This window comes from Rhamphochromis sp. 'chilingali', assembly GCF_963969265.1.
Source record: "Rhamphochromis sp. 'chilingali' genome assembly, chromosome: 4".
In the NCBI taxonomy this organism is placed as follows: Eukaryota; Metazoa; Chordata; class Actinopteri; order Cichliformes; family Cichlidae; genus Rhamphochromis; species Rhamphochromis sp. 'chilingali'.
The window spans coordinates 28168646-28186479 of NC_137948.1; the positions used below are offsets into that span (position 1 = coordinate 28168646).

The 17834-nt window shown below is 40.7% G+C and overlaps 1 protein-coding gene across 5 annotated transcripts in view; it reads left to right on the forward strand.

Annotated features, from left to right (window-relative positions):
* The first annotated feature begins 8996 nt into the window (after positions 1 to 8996).
* tll1 (tolloid-like 1) overlaps positions 8997 to 17834 on the forward strand; it is a 61606-nt gene continuing 52768 nt past the window's right edge. The window contains exons 1-2 of one of the 5 annotated variants that reach the window (XM_080879244.1): positions 8997 to 9218; positions 10518 to 10996. In XM_080879244.1, the coding sequence (XP_080735370.1) occupies positions 10816 to 10996 (181 nt within the window). In that variant the 5' untranslated portion in view covers positions 8997 to 9218; positions 10518 to 10815. Of the gene's footprint in view, positions 9219 to 10320; positions 10421 to 10517; positions 10997 to 17834 lie in introns of those variants that run through there. The other 4 variants (XM_080879243.1, XM_080879245.1, XM_080879246.1 and 1 more) reach the window with 4 other exon arrangements.

A 17834-nucleotide genomic window follows, 5' to 3' on the forward strand; every position in this document is an offset into this window, starting at 1 on the left:
AATTATTGGACTGAAGTAATCAGCAAATATTTTGATAAGTGTTGGAGCGATTTATAACAAAAAATAGGGGGTCGGCTTCTTGTTTATCATTTATGAGGTTCCAATGTTGACGTTTGACTAGAGAAAACAGCATGGAGGTGTTTATCGTGACTTTTACTGATTTATTTGAAAACAGATTCAGTTTTACTGCATTTCAGAAATGTTCTTTCTGTACACACACACACTTAGAAAACCAGGACTTTTATGAATGCGTTTGTTTGGTTGCATGTCTAATTTTACACTCCTGCTGCCACAGCTCGTCTTTGTCATTACTTCTTAAATCCTGCAGATGACAGTAGTGTGCTGACGACCTGACAAATCACAGAGAGAAGAAGTGTTTGCACATGAAGACTACAATCTTCTAAAGGTTTCTGCACCCTCTGTAAAGGTTCACCATCAAACTCTCAGTCATTAAACCATTAAGTCACAAATCTGATAAGTCACAGCCTGATTGCATTTGTTGTTAAAATGTTTGGCTTATTTTTAACAAAGTTAGACTGTTTGTTTTAAAAATGACCCAAGAATGATTTGGTAAGTAAAAACTAAAAAATATAGACCTGTTTTATTCTCAGGTTCACTGAAAGTATGTAATGCAGCCTTGTCTTCATACAAATGGTGGAGGAGTAACTGATCTGTCTCTGCTCCTTCTTTTGTGATACATGTGTAAGGAGTGGTAACGATAAATCACACCTCAGAACCTGTATATATGTAATCTATAATAATGCTAAAACTCCTTGATTATTAGAGTTGCAATGATCTATATCGACTTGTTGATTTATATCAGCCTACAGGTGAATAAGATGGTAAATAAGCTGTGAGAGAAGGAGAGCGGGCTCAGAGGTTCAGTACATACATTTCTTTCACACTCCCAATTTTTTTTTTACTCGGTAACTTATTTTTTTGTCAAAATTTTAAAACTTGTCTTCAGCTGAGTTCATGCTGACTCAGTTAAAATTATTTGAGACGCAACAAGAACATTTTCTGAACTTTAAAAGCTCCACTCAACAAGAACTGTGGGCACATTTTGATATCTCAAACTGGTGGTATTAACTCTGAGCTGAAACTGGGTTTGATCTTTGATATGAGGATTTCTCCCTTCTGTTCTCTGTCAGGATGATCCCACACCGCTTCAGTAATGTTGAGGTGCGTGCTCTGGTGAGGCCAATCCATGACTGATAGTGTTATATTGTGTGTTTTTCTATCCATCTTACTCTAATAGCAGTTTGGGATCATTTGGCATGCTGAAAAAGAAGCCAATTAGATGCTTTCCAAATGTTGGATCAAAATCTTCCAAATTACACTTTTTCTGTCTATAATTCCATCAAATTTGACCTCCAACACTACTGTCCAAAATCAAGGCCCAAATCATAACAGTGCACTGCTGTACCCCTCTCCTGACCTACTGGTGACAATATGAATACAAATGTCAAATTTGCCTCTCACACTGTGTTATCTTTTGCATTTTTAATAGATTCAAATAAAGAAATGTGAATAAATGATGTGTTTTTTTTTTCAACAGGCTGCTATCAACAAAGGGTCTCAAGATATGGTTTAAAATGTGATCTTTGTTTAACTTTTTACACAGTCTATGGTCTGTCGCTTGACTTCAGTTAACAGGAACTTCTTTCTCAGTTTTGAGAAAAACATTGGTTCTCACAATGTGCCAAAGCTGATTTTGCAGCTAAAAGATCTTTGTACAGCAAATCAACCCTCACTCACTCACTCTCTTCTCTCGCTCTCTCTCTCTCTCTCTCTCTCTCTCTCTCTCTCTCTCTCACACACACACACACACACACACACACACACACACACACACACACACACACACACACACACACAGCATATTTCTATAGCCTTTCTGAAAAGAAGCATATCTGCAGTAAGCAGAGGCCAGAGCGCACACACACACGTTGATCATACAGCTGCGTTACCATATCTCTGAGGACATTGCATTGACTTATATTAAGTTCCTGGAGCTTTACCCTAGTGTAGTCTTACATTACCTTAAATCAATTCTTCTAAAATTTGGTAAATCATGTTATGAAAACTTGCTTTTTTGCCCCCCAAAACAAAGCTGAGCCTCCATGTTATAACAGCGTAAATAGATTTATGTCCCCATAACACGAGTAATACAAGTGCACACCCAATACCAAGTTCCAGAAGAAGTGCAATGTCAGCAAATGGCTACTGTACACACACACACTTTCAGCATCTTCAGCTTTCAGAGAAGCAAGGTGGTTGGTCTGTTAAGGTGGTCTCACTCGGTGTGTGGCGCTGTCTGTTACTGTTCCCCAAATTCTAACTCGACATTCAACTCAACTTTCTTCCTCCTTGTTCAGTAATGACAAAATGACTGGATCAACAAAAAGTTGTTTTTTAAATTTAAAAAACAAAAACAAAAACGTAGATATTAGTTCAATAAGTCCAAGTGAGTGTCATAAGGTGAGGACGATGATAGAAAATCACAATCTGAACAAAATTCAGACAATAATCTTGTGTCTGGATATTCTTCATTTAATTTCATATTGTAGATAAAGAACAAACAAAAAACTAAATAATAAACCTTAACCCAGTCGATAAAAATGTGGAGCATAATGTGTCCTGATCAGGGACACATGCTCCAGGAGGGTTTTTCCTGTTAATAACTTTTGCATCTGGATAACTGAGTTAGGGATGACTGATAGTCCTGGAGCCAGTCACCTGTCCTCCGACTTTAAATCATTGAACTGGACCTGTGGGTCAGTCATCGTGCCTTTTGGAGCATTTTTAATGGATTATCAGATTTCTATTTTGGCTTGCTGTGTAGTACAGACCTTCTGAGAAGGTTGGGCTGCGGATATGGGGCTATGGTGAAATTCCAGTGTTTTATTAGTCTGCAGCCTTTATAAATGAGCTGATACGTGTGTCTGTGTACCTGCACAACTTCGCGCTCCACCCTTCAATCTAAATGTGGTAACTTCTGGTTTTAAAAAACAGTTCAAAGTCCAAAACCAATAGGAGATGTCACTTTTATATTCTCATTGATAAATATATCAGCACTAGGATCTAAATACATTTCAGTACCAGCAAATGATACTGAAAGTCCATAACATGCAACTGTTTCAATTAGATTGATTGTCATTTTAACTGACTTTTTATTTTATTTGAATTTTATTTGAATTTTATTTTTATTTTATTTGTATTCTTTCACTTATTGTTGCATGCGTGTTGTTGCTGCCTGTGTTTGAGTAATTTCTGTAACTGTGAGACATCTGCTGCTGCCTATCTTGGCCAGGTCTCCCTTGAAAAAGAGGTTTTTAATCTCAATGGGATCTTCCTGGTTAAATAAAGGTTAATAAATAAATAAATAAATAAAATGATTTGAGATTAGAAAAACAACATATCCATGAACTCTACAGGACACAGCTAAGGAAGAATCTTAGACACTGTATATAAGAGTGTAAAGGTTCAACAGCCCCTTTGACCCTTTTACAGTAAGGCATTTACTGGGAGATCTTCCCTTCCTCATTTTCCTGCATATGTTTTTCCGTCTCTACCTCCTTGCAGCTGCGGCCATCTTTTGACACCAGTGTGCATCCTGCTTTCATTCTTCTTCTCCCGTGTCGGCAAATTCTGGTGGCACAAAGACAAAAAGCAGGTCTGTGTCATCTTTCCAAACTGGCACGCGCACACCCGCACGAGAGGTAGCGGAGGAGAGATGAAGGAGCAGAATCAGAGCCATGAGAGGTGCAGAAAAGAGGAAATAAGAACAAGGGAGAGCGAATGGCACGCACAGCTTGGCATTTATGCAGAGGATTTCCTCTCCACACCTCGTCTTCCCTCCGCTCGCTCTGTTTACATAAGGAGCCACTTCACATAGTAGCTGCCATGTGTGTCTTGTATGTGAGTGCTGCATATATATGCACTTTCCAGTAACACGGACAGAGAGCATACATGGGCGCCTTCATTCCTTTTGCTGCTGAACTTAAAAATAAAAACCTCAAGTTTCACATTGTTTCGAGATTTTTTTTTGTATGCTTTGTTTTTCTTTTTCAGCAGTAAAAGTTATGAGGAAATTAAACTGCCTCGACGTGTTTTTGAAGCTACCGAGCAATATCCAGGCATTATCATCATCCTCTGCTGGGCTCTGTTGTGGTGTCAGCAGACTGTCTTTTAGCCAAAAGGTGATGGATGTCTCTGGCCACCTCTTTGCTTCCTCTTGAGGAATTTCATAAACCTCTTATGACACTTCCACAGTCAGCAGACCTAGGAGAACACATAATATTTTCTTTTTTCTTACCTAAGGTATTGTTATCGTTTTAGCTTTGTCTTCATTTTCTGCCTCTGCCTGTTCCCCTCTAACCTGTCCCCCTCTTTTATTAGCTATCCAAAACTTATCTTTCACTAATTTACTTCAGTGAAAGTTACAGAGGTCGGGCACGAGTATGATGTTCATGCTGTAGTAGAGGTTATCGTCTCAGTGGTGTCTGTTAAGAAACCAAGGAATCTCGTTTATCTTTTATTTTATAAAAGAGTAGGTAATTATTTTTATATAACAGTTTTGATATGCCTAAGAAAGCAAGCACACTGTCTGGTAAAGACTCTAAGGAAGGTCTGAATCTAACACCGGGACTAATATAACTATCTAAAGTCCACTAAAACCTACACCTGTTTTCACACCTTGCCTCATGTGACTAGGTAGTTCACTCTATATAGTTGACTTTAGTTTATTAGCTAACTAGCGGTCATAGCTTTGTAAGCCCTGAGGATAAAGAAAGATACAGAAAGGTGAGGTTTCTCCGGCTCGATCAAAGGCGGTCAGCATCACTTGCTCTTTGGGGGTTCTTGCTCCCACAATGCAGTTTGTGGGGATAAACTCGTACAAAAAAGTAACTAAATAAGTAGGCAAGTAAGATAGTAAACATTTATTTATAAGGCACATATTATAAACACATTTTTACACACAGATTTCACTGACCAAAGTGCAGTAAATAAATTATTACATCTATTTATAAATACAGAGATGTAATTATTTTAAACATTTTTAAAAAATAGGATATTGAATTATGAGGCCTTCAACAAAAAACAGCGAAAAACAACTAGAGGACAGCAGGGGATGAACAAAGTTACAGATATAATAAATGAAGGATTAGTGGGCAAAAAATGTATACAGGAAATGTCTTTGTAATCACGTAGGTTACCAGTGTTGAAAAATACTACTGTTTTATGGAGTCTGTGACAAAGTGGGTGAGAAGACCATTTGTCCATATTCTTAGTCAACATTCTTGTTCTGATTAAACCATATTTCATATGTAGTCTGCAACAGGCAAACATCTACTATCCCGGGTTTGTTTATGTTTTGCACTTTTACAGATTATATAATATAACATCTTGGTTTAAATCAATTCCTACGAGTTTGTTAAGTTAACATGTTCTTTATTTCAACTGTTAATTTGTATTGTTTAGAACTTACCTTACCTACCTGTCTTCCAGAAACAAAAGGAGGAAATGTAGTTTTACTTCCTGCTTTATAGCTTCTGGGTTCATCTGAGGTCACAGGATGAGACCAGGTGCAGAAGGGGAAGAATTCTTGTAATTTAATAAAGTTGATTTTAGAGGGTTTATGGAGAAATAGATTTATTGTTGTACTATGTATTGATTACACCATAGAGTTTATGTTGTTAGTAAAGAGTGGCAGTAGAGGTTTGAATATAATCATGTTCATCTTACCTACTGAATGGAATAGTCCAGAGGAGAAATTGTTTGGTTAAGTGGACTATTTAAGCAGAAAAACTCAGGTGTTCGAAGAGAAAGGTTCAGGTCAGTGTAGCTGTGTGCAGGCTGACCTTAGTTTCCGTTGATTTAAGTTCAGTTATGTTTATTTGAACTGAGTTAATTTGGAGTTGAGTTTCTTATTTGTTTCTTTGTAAATATTGTTTGGGTCACAAAATGGTGAATAAATCAGTTGCTACACTGCAAAGCATCAGTCTCCTGCACTTCTTTGACCGCTTAAGTCAAGTCCTACCACAAAGTCAACTACCCAGGCTTGTTAAAAACTTGTTATTGTGGTTAAAAACTTGACCCTTGAAGTCTTTGGCCTTAAAGTCCAGTCAAGGAGTTTATTTTGGATGAATGACTGACCGATGTTTAGCCATGCTTTCCGTTACAAAGCACTGTGCTACGTCACAAATGAGCCATTTAAAAAAATATTTTAACCAAAAAAGGACAGAAACTAAATTATGAAGAAAAGTCAGAAATTTGAATGAAATGATCTGCTGATCCTGCATCAAGTGGAAAAAAACACCAACAAAAATAAATGCAAATAGAATAAATGGTAGCAAAAGGAGGAAAAGAGAGTTGTGTTGTTTGTATGATATATCCACCAGCTATGAGAACTAAGTACAGGTTCTCAGTAGGTTGCATCGCAACAAAAGCTTACCTGAATATACATGATATTTACTTGAACAATGCTTACAGTAACATGGCGTCACAGTGTACCACTACATGTTGTGTTACTTATACTGCTGTAGCAGTAAACAAAGAGATACACCAGGTCACCAGAAATAAGATTCTCATGCAATGATCAATTTCTTCAGATTTAAGATCTCATTTAGGGCTGTATGCATTGATTTAGGGGCGTTTGTAGTGTACATGTATTATTTATGTTCTTGGAAACCTGCTAAATATACATAACATACTTAACATGTTCCTGAGGGAAACATCTGCTTCTTCAGCTAAATGCTCCACCACCACTGTGTCCGCCTTCCAGAGCATGCAGCTGTTTTTATCTATTTAAGTAAAAACAGCTGTATGCTCATATTATAGCATACATTTTTTACATTACAGATTTCTTTCAGCTTGATAAGTCGTGCTTTAAATCTCATTCAAGTCACATTTTGGGTCAAAATCTCTGTTTTTAGCAGCATTTCATCAGGTTGATGAATATGTTGCACATCAAAGCTGAATGTAATATTTTGACATGAATATCATGAAAATGTGGCTGTTGTCTTCATATAGATGAATGGCAGTGTAGGAAATGTTGCTGTGGATTTGATATGTTTCTATGGATTACAGCAGAATTAATTCAAGGTAACTGGGGACTCTATGAGTGACAAAGATAGCTTAAACAGTCTGTTATAACCAGAGTGGATCACTCAAATGCCTGATTCAGATAATGCATATCTTTGAAGTCAGAGTAGTGTGCAGCAAACCTGGTGCAGTTCAATTCTACTGCATCTAGAAACAAAGCTAATATTAGTGCTCCAATACCTGCAGACCACAGCACTTGGAGGAGTCTCGAGGGGCTGCTGCTTTGTTTGAGGGTTCCTCTTGATATTTGTGTGCGGGTGTATGTGTGTGTTTGGATATGAGAGAGTGTGGCTTCAGGGAGGGGTGGTGGTCAGTGCGCTGGGTCAGAATGCTGGCGAGGTACTTTCACAGAGTTTCACTGATCGATAAGTGCTTTAAATAGGGACACAAATACCTGAACACAGCATTAATTTCAATAGCTGGAGCCTATTTAAGAAGGAAGCGTTTTTGCTGAATAGATTTGGTGGGTAGTAACCACACAGATGGACTGTAAGTGGCTTGAAAGGCCAAAAATGCCACTAAATGCCTTCCCTGGTGTTAATTTGCAGGTGTTCGAGAGGGAAAAGCAGACCACAAATAAGCACTAAACACACACGCACACAAACACTAAGTAAAGTGTGGAGGCTTTTTAAAATAACTTTAACACTGTTCTCGTGGTAAGTACGAGTCTTGTGACATGCACTCCCAAAACAACAACATGCCCACCAGCTTCACCCAAACGTCTATGCAAATCAACACGCATCGGCATAACATGGATGTAGAAAGAATGTATTTGACCTGCGGTTAACAACTGCACACTTAAACACACCGATTAGTGCAGTGAGTCACAAACTATAAGATACCCCTAGGCATGGATGACCAGTAGAAACTTGTGAAGTGAAATGAAGCTGAGTGAAGGTGACTTGGTTGGAAAACACACAAGCAAGTGTCAGCCAGTGCTGCTGTGCTGACTTTTATTTCATTAAAATTTCATTTGTCTTTTGTTTTTGTACAATGGTTGAAAATGTGGAGTGGGAGGGCAAGAGCTCGTTTTGGCTTAGAGTAGTGGCTCGTGGCATTTACCTGCCAAACTTTTTGCTGAGCTAAGCAGTAGTGCTTCAGCACACCCTGCTGGTGATGGCAGTTTGCTTGCTCTCCCCAAAGTTTTTCTTTATCTACCTATTTATTTTTATTATCCTTGTTAGTGCAATTCTTGCCATTAAGACTCGTTGATAATATCAGAACCCTGATCTTAGTATGAGGAACCAGACTGACACAGATTCATCCTGTCAGAGTTGGTTGTTGCTCCTTTTTTCTATCCCACAAACTTTCAGGTTGTCCAGCAGGTTAATTTTGGGACAAAAAAAACCAGGAGTGTGTCGACCTGCGCGCGCGCGTGTGCGCGCGTGTGTGCTGCCTCTAAGGCAGGGGTGTCAAACTCAGATACACAGTGGGCCAAAATTCAAAACTGGAACAAAGTCGCGGGCTAACGTTAATATTTATTGAAAAAAAAAAAAAATAAAAAAAATAAAATATATATATATATATATATATATATATATATATATATATATATATATATATATATATATATATATATATATATATATATATATATATATTCCTCCAGATATAAGAATGAATCTTTTCTTATGGACAAGTTTAGCTGAAAAACTGAATATGGAACAAGCAAAGCTTAATACTAAACAATATATACATTAGCTGTATAATGCCAGTAGGCCAGCTCTAATAGTAATTTGGTATGGCTTCGCGGGCCAAATGTAATTAGGCTGCGGGCCAAATTTGGCCCACGGGCCAGAGTTTGACACCTATGCTCTAAGGGATTTGTGTCCAACCGTGGATAGTGGACAGCTTGCGGCTGGATTGATGGCGTGACGTCAGCGCGCCGCTACCTCTCCCAGAGGGCAGGATTAGTCGGGAGCGGCAGAGACAGCGCTCCGGTAATCTCCCGGTAATAAATGGGGGGAGTCAGGCACGTTTGAAACTGCCGGTACCGAGTGACACCCCGAGACCCCCTGAGACTCCGGAGAAAGTCCCCACAGTTGCAGCACGATGGGTCGCTATGTGGCTCCGCAGCAATCCAACGCGCCCCGGGCAGGTAAACGCAGCAGGTAAGCTGTGGAGACGTATGGGTGAGCTTGTCTCAGGAGGATTTACACTGGCAAGGTGTTCACTGTCTGTCAACAACTGCTGGGGTTTTATTTTTACTGCTGTAGTCTTCCGTGTGTGCATGTGCACGTGTATAGGCAGCACTGGGGGAGATTATGGGTGGTTCCTGACAACTTTGCAGTCCGTGCGAAATTAGAGTAAAATACGTCAAATGAAATTGACTGTAAAGGATTTTTTTCTCCCCCTCTTGCCTAAATGCTCTTAGCGTTCTTTTCATGAACTAACACGCTCAGGCTGCTGCGCTGGACCTGTGGATGTCAGGGATGCAGGGGAGGATCACGAACTCGGTTGTTGACCGACCTACTGCTGCCAAGGGTATTTATGAGAGATTAGAGAAGACATCATAGGTGAATGGCAGACTGGTCTATCTATCTATCTCGGGTTGCAGACTATCTCCCACTCTAAAGGCCATTGTTCAGTAGGGATTTATTTATTTATTTATTGAAATTCACTATTTAAGTTTCAAAGGTTTAAAACTGATGTCCCTCTCCCTCTCTCTATGACAGCAACTCAGAAGGGGGCCAGAATAAAAGACCACTTGTCACGTCATGACTGTAAAGCTCCTGCCTCTGGGCGTTTATGGTTTGGCTCTCACCTACTTGGCACCTGCCTCAGAATAACCAGATAACACCTACTTAGAGTCACAGGCAAATTTGTGGCCACCGTGTTACTTTTACCGCTACCGGTTCTTTACTGCCAGTTCACTTTATTTTGCGGGTCAATGTGAATAAAGGTCCAATTAAGCCGGTGATGATTAGTGAGCGGCTTCCTCTCTGAGATCAGAGAGAAGGTTCAGGAGTTTTGCGCATTAAAAAAAACGAACGAAGAAGACTGCGAATGGTCCATTGAATGGAGACAAAAGAAGACAGAGACGTGTGGTTCTGCACCACTTGGGACGAACAGTGCGGTTGTGTGTGTGTGTGTGTGTGTGTGTGTGTGTGTGTGTGTGTGTGTGTGTGTGTGTGTGTGTGTGTGAATGGGCGGTGCGCTGACTTGGGTTGAGAGAGAGAGACAGTACCACCACCGGACACGAGAGAAAGAGAGAGAGAGAGAGAGAGAGAGAGAGAGAGAGAGAGAGAGAGAGAGATTGCGCTAGGCGAGGGACAAGAGTGTTGGTTGGAAACACACAAGGTGGATGATTCTCGTGCGTGCAGCAGCAGCAGACACACCACCGTGCGTCTTTACGCTCAGAGATCACCCAGCCCTGATCTCCTAACCTCTCCTCTTTCTTGCTTGTCTAGCAGCAGCTTCACCTGCGAAGCCACAGCGGAGGACAGCGGAGCTTCTCAGCGGACACTTTGCTGACTGAGAGACGGACGCACGGAAACCTCAGCGTACTTTAACCATGGAGGAGAGTCAGTCGGAGTAGGGTAACTTACTACAACCTACACCATCCACAAGCAGACTGTCACAAAGGACGCCAATCTTCAAGATGGCCCGATAAATTCTTAACGCCGTGCTTCGGAGATTGGATTGTCCATCTCTCAGTAGTGCACGAGACGAGCAGAGAGGCCGTTATTTGGTTATTTCAGTCTTCAGATGGACCGTGTGCCATCCGCACTTGCTGGTAAGATGCGCTGGATCACACTGGTGCTTGCCGGCTTGACTTTCTGGGGCAAAGTTACTATTTGTAACTGTTTCGACTACGAGGAGCCAGACTATGAATATTATGAGGAAGAGAGAGCGGAGACCATTGACTACAAGGACCCCTGCAAAGCTGGTGAGTCATTTTACTTTATTTTAGCTTTTAAATTATAAAAGTAACACAAGAACTATATTTATTACTCTGGTCACGGTGATCCTGCCCTCCTACAGCTGGCTCCGAGGCGGCACGTGCGTGTGTGTATGAGGGATGACAGCGCGCTTCTGCCAATAACCGCATAACCGGTGTCGGTGTCTGTAGCGATCTCGCAGATGCATGCCACGTGCATGCCACGGTGACGGTCACGTTAAGTCTGATGCACTTTTCAATGCATGCAAACACACAAACATGCTCACATTCAGCTCAAGCATCCCCCAGAGTCCAAATATTGGTGGCGCGCATGGATCGCATACGTTTGCGCGCGTGTGCAGATGTCAAGTCAACTAATAACAGGAATAAAAATAACAGCTGGATTTACACAGGCGCGGATTCACGTTCTGTCTCTCACACACATGCGCGTGCACACGTGATAAACATTTAACATTTGTGTAGTTGTTGTGGAGTAACACCCTGATGTGGCTTAATCACTATGAACGAATTTCTTGTGTGTAAAAAATAAAAGAAAGAAAATCTTTCACTGAATCGAAAATAAATGTGTCTGTTGTGTCAGCGAGTGGTTGCCAGTTTTTTAAAGTTTTAAAGTTTTATACATAAGAGGTGTATTTTTTTAATAGGTCTTTTATTGGCGGCGGGAAGGGGGGGGGGGGGGGGGGTCATTTTGGATTTTATATAGTCGCTCTCTTAACCAGTCCCTCTCCTCCTAGTTATTCTCCTCTGTTAGCGCCTGGACCATAACCTTTAAATGCAGTATTTGTTGGTGACCATTTACGTATCCCCATTTTATTAAGGCTGGCTATATGGGAAATGTTTTAGACTGTTACCAGTGTAATGATGACCAGTGGCAGCACCAGATAAGATACACCAGATAGAAACTGGTATTATTACGTTTTCAGCGGTGTGAATCATCCATGTTCTTCTGCTTATCCAATTAAGGGTTACAATTTTTGTGAAAGCCTCTTCCAGCTGTCCTAGCGCTAGAAGAAGGGTACACCCTGGACATGTCACCAGCCTGTCATATGGCTGACAGAGAAACAGACAGACACACTACCTACAATCAATTAAGAATCACTAATAACCTAATATGCGGCAGACAACCCACGGAGTCACTAGGAGATGATGCAAACACACAGAAAAGGCCCAACAGGCCAGTGGATTCAACCACCAGCCACTGTGGAAATGACTGTACGCCAAAGAATAATTAGATTAAATCCTTCAATCCTCACTCTTCTTATTATCTTATACAGACAATACATCTTATGCTTCTTTTTTTACCTTCACTTGATGAAAACAAGCTTGTGCTGTTGCTCAAGTTATTAATTTTTAAAATATTGATAAGCTATAAAATTATTACTTTTTTTCCCTAGGTTTTATGTTTTTGTTCATTTGGGAACAAAAATGATTGAGAAATTGTTCTGCAAAAAGGTGTTCCTGTAAAACAGAAGAATACATGTACCTCAGGGCTGATGAGTATATGCACAGTGCCCTGAGGAGCTCCATCCTGTGTTGTGTTGGATGACCACAATTAACTGTGTGGTGGCCCTGGCCACCCTTGGCCACTACTTGGCTCCTCCCCTAATTGTCCCTGAAGTGCACAAACCATTAATAAGAAACATTTGGCACCTAGTAATTGTGTCTTAGGTAAAAGGGAAAATGCAGTTCAGTTTCATATATAGAGCAGCAATTCATAATCACAGTAGGCTCAAGGTGCTCGAGTTTGCTCCAAAATGAGAGAGAAAACGCCAACAATAGGACATATGTGTGTTGATCTTCTTGCTTTTAGGCCTAGAACAACGAATTTCATAATCTAACTTAATATCTTTTTGATATATTTTTTAAGGTTTTTCTGACCCTCTCCTCTCCTCTTTCTATAAGAGGGATGTTGGGATGGTGTAAAATAAATAAGCATCTTTTAAAATCTGGATCCTTGTTTGGGGTTACACCCTCCTGACTTTGTGTGTCTTTCTCCGTGTGTGTTTGTGTACATGCGTGTCCATGTGTGTTTTAGTGGTACTTAATGTTGTCTGCGATGACACATTGGACTGATAAGAACTCCACCCCAGAGCGCTAAGCGTCCACACGCTGACCAACACACATTCTTCCCATACCAAATACACAAACCTGACAACCGTGGACATTGGCCAGTGTGTGTGTGTGTGTCTGCATGTGTGTTTGCTCATGTGCATGTCACACTGATCTCTATGGGTGATTTTTATGTTGACTCTGCAATCCCATGTCTCTGTGGCTTTTTAGCTATGCAAAGAACTTACCGTTCATTCGTTTGTGTGTGTTTTGATGGGAGCCCGGCAGGTTAAAGGGAGTCAGTAAGTCTACGCATGTTTGTGAGACCGAGCGAGTCTTTAAGGTTAAAATAACTGAGAGAAAAAACACAGCGAATGTATTTATTTTCTGAAAATATCGATGAACATAAAGAGCCTTCTATACTCAGCTGCTGAGGTTTCTTGCAGCAAATTGCATAAACGCACACAGGCACACACACTCCTAATAATCAACACATACGTTCATCTTATAAGCCTTATAATTTTACAAGTGCCATTTGTTTTCAGGCATTTCTGTTTTATTGGACATTTGACAGCTGGCACCTTTTTACATCATTTGAACATGTATAGCTCATTTATATTAAATACTGAGTCCTCAAATTTCATTCTCCTTTTACTTTCTCCTCTGATGATTTGGTTTATAATAAGAAAATGACAAAACCATCTCATCTCAGAGTCAGTGTAGGTTTTTTAAACTGTGAATGCAGCCCCACTGGTGAGGTATGAAACTGCTGTGGGTGGGGTGTGGACGACCAAGGTTAAAAAAAAATGTAATTAACTTGAATGATTTGTGTAGGATCGGATAAGTGGAAGAGGATGGATAGATTTGTGCAGAGATAATAAAGTCTGGTGATGCAATGTTGATGACCTTTACTTCTCTAAAATTCAATTTGAGTCATTTTTTATTGTTAATAATTGCTGAAAGCTGTGCATGTGTGTGTAGTGGGGTCAATTACGGCTTCTGAAGGCAGAAATTTTTTTTAGAGCCACTGGTGTGGAGGGTGCTCTGGAGCTTTGGCCTGTTTTGCATGATGCTCATCAGCAGATTGAGTTTGCTTATCTTCTCATCTGGCTCAAAGTTTGCAAAGTTTTCATCATTTTATGGTGTCAGTTTATTGTTTAGATGCACAAGTCTTGGGCTAAAAAATAACACTACTGTAAATACAAACGAGTAAATGATTCTGTTTTTCGTTTTATGCCTGCATCCTCACCACCTGATGTCTGTAACTGTTCCACTTAGTACTGTGTGGGAGCATGTCATTTAATATCTACCTGCACATTCTGAAATACAAGCTTTCAATATGCTAATCCAGCCACAGATACGGACACACAAATGTTTCAGTGTGAGCCTGCAGAGCCTCTGACAGACACACACAAGTGTCTGCTGATGTGCAGCTGAATTTAAACCCACTCGCACGCACACATCTCCTGAGATTTTCTGGAGTAATCGTGTTGCAATTAATGCACTGACTTGGCAGCTATGTGCAGCTTGTAAGAAGTGGAAGCGCGACTCATTCCACGCCTGACCCCATGGCATCGGTCTGAGTGGTTGGTATTCCGCCTCCTGTTTTTGCTGGGAAAACACAAGGGGAATATTTGGCTGTCTGCTTATCTCCTCCGAGTCCCGCGCTGGTAGACAGGGGAACACACACTTCCATGCCTTTGTGAAGTGATTTCCCTACACGAACACACATGCACACACACACACGGTACACACACACATGCTAAGCTCCCTCCATTCACCCGCGCTTATCTCTTCCTGGTTGTCTGCATCCTGCTACTCAGCTGGAGATGACACACATACGCGCACGCCCACACACACAAATGCGCACACGTATGTGCCCCTACGCTCACTCAAGAGTCATTCATGCTTCCTTCCAAATCACTGTTCTCATAAAATCCTCACACACATCGAGTGAAAGCTAAACAAACCTCGGTATCTAAAGGCTGTGGGTCTTTTCTTCAGGAGGAATCAGAGACATTACTACCTTTTCTCTACTTTAAACACAATAGTCGGGCATCGTAGGAGTGTGTGTGGGCACAGTGTGTTGTTTTTTTATGGACACATCACTGAGATCAGGTGTTACAACATAAGACTTAAAAGATTTAAAAATTTTTATACAAAATTTGTTTGAGGGGTGGCACAGTGGCAAAATAGTTAAGAATTGTTGCTTGACAGCAAGAAAGTCCTAGCTTTGAATCCACCGGCTGGCACAGGCACATCTGTGTGGAATTTGCATATTCTTCCTGTGCCTGTGTGGGTTCTCTCTGGTGCTCCAACTTCCTCCCAGAGTCATGCATGTCAGATTAATCAGTGAGTCTAAAACTCTGTCACAGTTGCCAACGTCTATATTTCTGCGTTAACCACGCCACCCTGTCCAGGGTGTACTTCACCTCTTGCCCTTTGAAAGCTGAAATAGCCTCAGGCCTTCCACAATGCTAAAGTGAATAAGCAGTTCGGAGAATAGATGAATGAAATTAATGAATGAAACAAAGTTGTTTATTCTCTGCATCATGTGCACCTAAAGCAGATTGTCACTGCACATAGTCAGGTGATATGGCTAGTTACATCACAGTCTTCAATTCAACCTTTCATTGGAGGGATCACCTCATAAACCGTTTCACATTGGCTGAAGCTGATTCAGATGTGATGGTAGAATATATAAGGTACCATACTACACTGTACTTTACTGTAAAATAACTGGGATCTGTTCTATCAGTTTCTCATTTTATATGCAGATAAAAGATTCTGGCACATGGGATTTAAAGAACCATTTAAAGTGTACGCCACAGTCTGAGGCAATTGCGTTATCTTGTTCACCACAGAACAAGATGCAGGGTGTGCTTGTTTGAAAGTCTCGTGGATAGGTTTGTTTTAGTCAAGAAGAACAGCAGAAAGAGCGTCAAACAAAACAAATCCAAAATAAACAGGACACGGATTAAGTCAGACATACTGTAGCATGAAAAGGAGGAACTGTGGTGGAGGTTGCAAAGTGGCTTGCAGATGCACAGCAGGTGCTGTTATCAATTTTTGGGGAAAACAAATCTGATGTTGATATACAGGTTGATATACATTGTACATAAATATATCCATGCAAAGTGCTGCTAGGCCTTTACTGCAATCACCTTTAGGTGCTGCTGGTTTGTGGCTCTCTTTGTCATCATTTCCATAACATAGAAGCTGCTCTGTTGGGATGAGATCGGAAGACCGACTTGGCCAATCAAGAATATGGCCTTTATTTGGCTGGAGAAGCTATTGTGTTGTTTTTGCTATAAACTTTAGGTCATTATCCATTTGCACTGTAAAGCACTGTCTGATCAGTTTTGAAGCATTTGGCTAAGTCTGAGCAGAGAACATAACCCTGTACACTTCAAAATCTATCCTGCTACTTCTATCAGCAGTTGCATGATAAATAAAAAACACAAGTAGCCTGGTTACACAAACAGGAATACACGTCGACGCCATAACGTTACCTCCAACATGGTTTATACATGACGTGGCATACTTTAACAATTAACTGTTTCCCCCCTTCTCCATACTTTTGTTGTTGTTGTTTTTCTTAACAATGGGAATAATTCTATGGTTGTTCACTTTAGTTGTCATCTATAGTGTTTCAGGCTTCCTTTTTTGTAAACAATGCACTGGGCTAATTATACAGATCTTTTATCTGCTTAATTTGTCATAGAAAGGAACAGGAGTAACCTGGTTATAAAAGAGCTGTTTGTCAATCAATTTTTGATTTAATTTTGAGCCTTTGAAAATGTTGAGACTGTATAATGAAATGGCTGTAATTCCTCCTCAACAGTTAATGCAAAGCTTTTGTTGAAACCCTTGAATTAAACCTGCAAGTCTGCGCTTCAATCACATCTTTATTCTTTGATTTAAAACCCACTGTGGCATAGAGAGAAAGAAATTAGTAATGATAACCAATACAGCTGATTAGTACGAGTTTAACTCACACTTAAATTTTCTAGAAGTGTCCCAAGCGTACGTCAGATCCTGGGATTTGAACGCCTGTGCAGGTATATGTTCGCTGTGTACTGTACATGCAGCCCACCAAGTCGTGACATGAGCTGCAGCTACTGTTCATCCCTTCCCCCATTCATCAGTAGGAAGGAAACTAGAGCAACATGTGTATGTGTACATTTGGCACCGCGGCTGCCTTGCATCTTTGTGTGTTAGCGAGGGAGCAAGTGGTCTCACTCATATTATATTAAACAGGATTTTCCCGAGCAGAGTGCTCCTGCCACTGAGCTTCCGAAGTCTTCCTCAGGATTCCCGCCTCAGCACAAACTCTGCGGCCATGCCCAGGGCCGACTGTTTGTTCTGGAGCGTCATTGTTCCGGAGCAGCAGAAGCCATGAGTCAGCATCGTCTTCACATCGCCCACCTGCCATGCACCGTTCAATTATTAAATGTCTAGGTGCTTTTATGTCACCCAGCTTTCCCTGATGGTATTTATAGAAGCAAAAAAATAAAAAATAAAAAATCAGACCCATTCACACATTAATGTCTGAAGAAAAGCATCTTTCTCCTGGCAGTCAAACTTGTTTTGTTGTCTAAGTATTGTAGCAGCAAACTCCTCCCTACACTCCACCTGCTGCAGTTGCGATCTTTGATGCCTAAGCAAGCTAATGTTACAGGAAAAAAGTGATGACCATGTAGCTGAGCTAGCCTGTATTGTCACCTGTGGCTGAAGACAGATACGTTTAACCAAACCAGGTAAAGAGAAATATCTT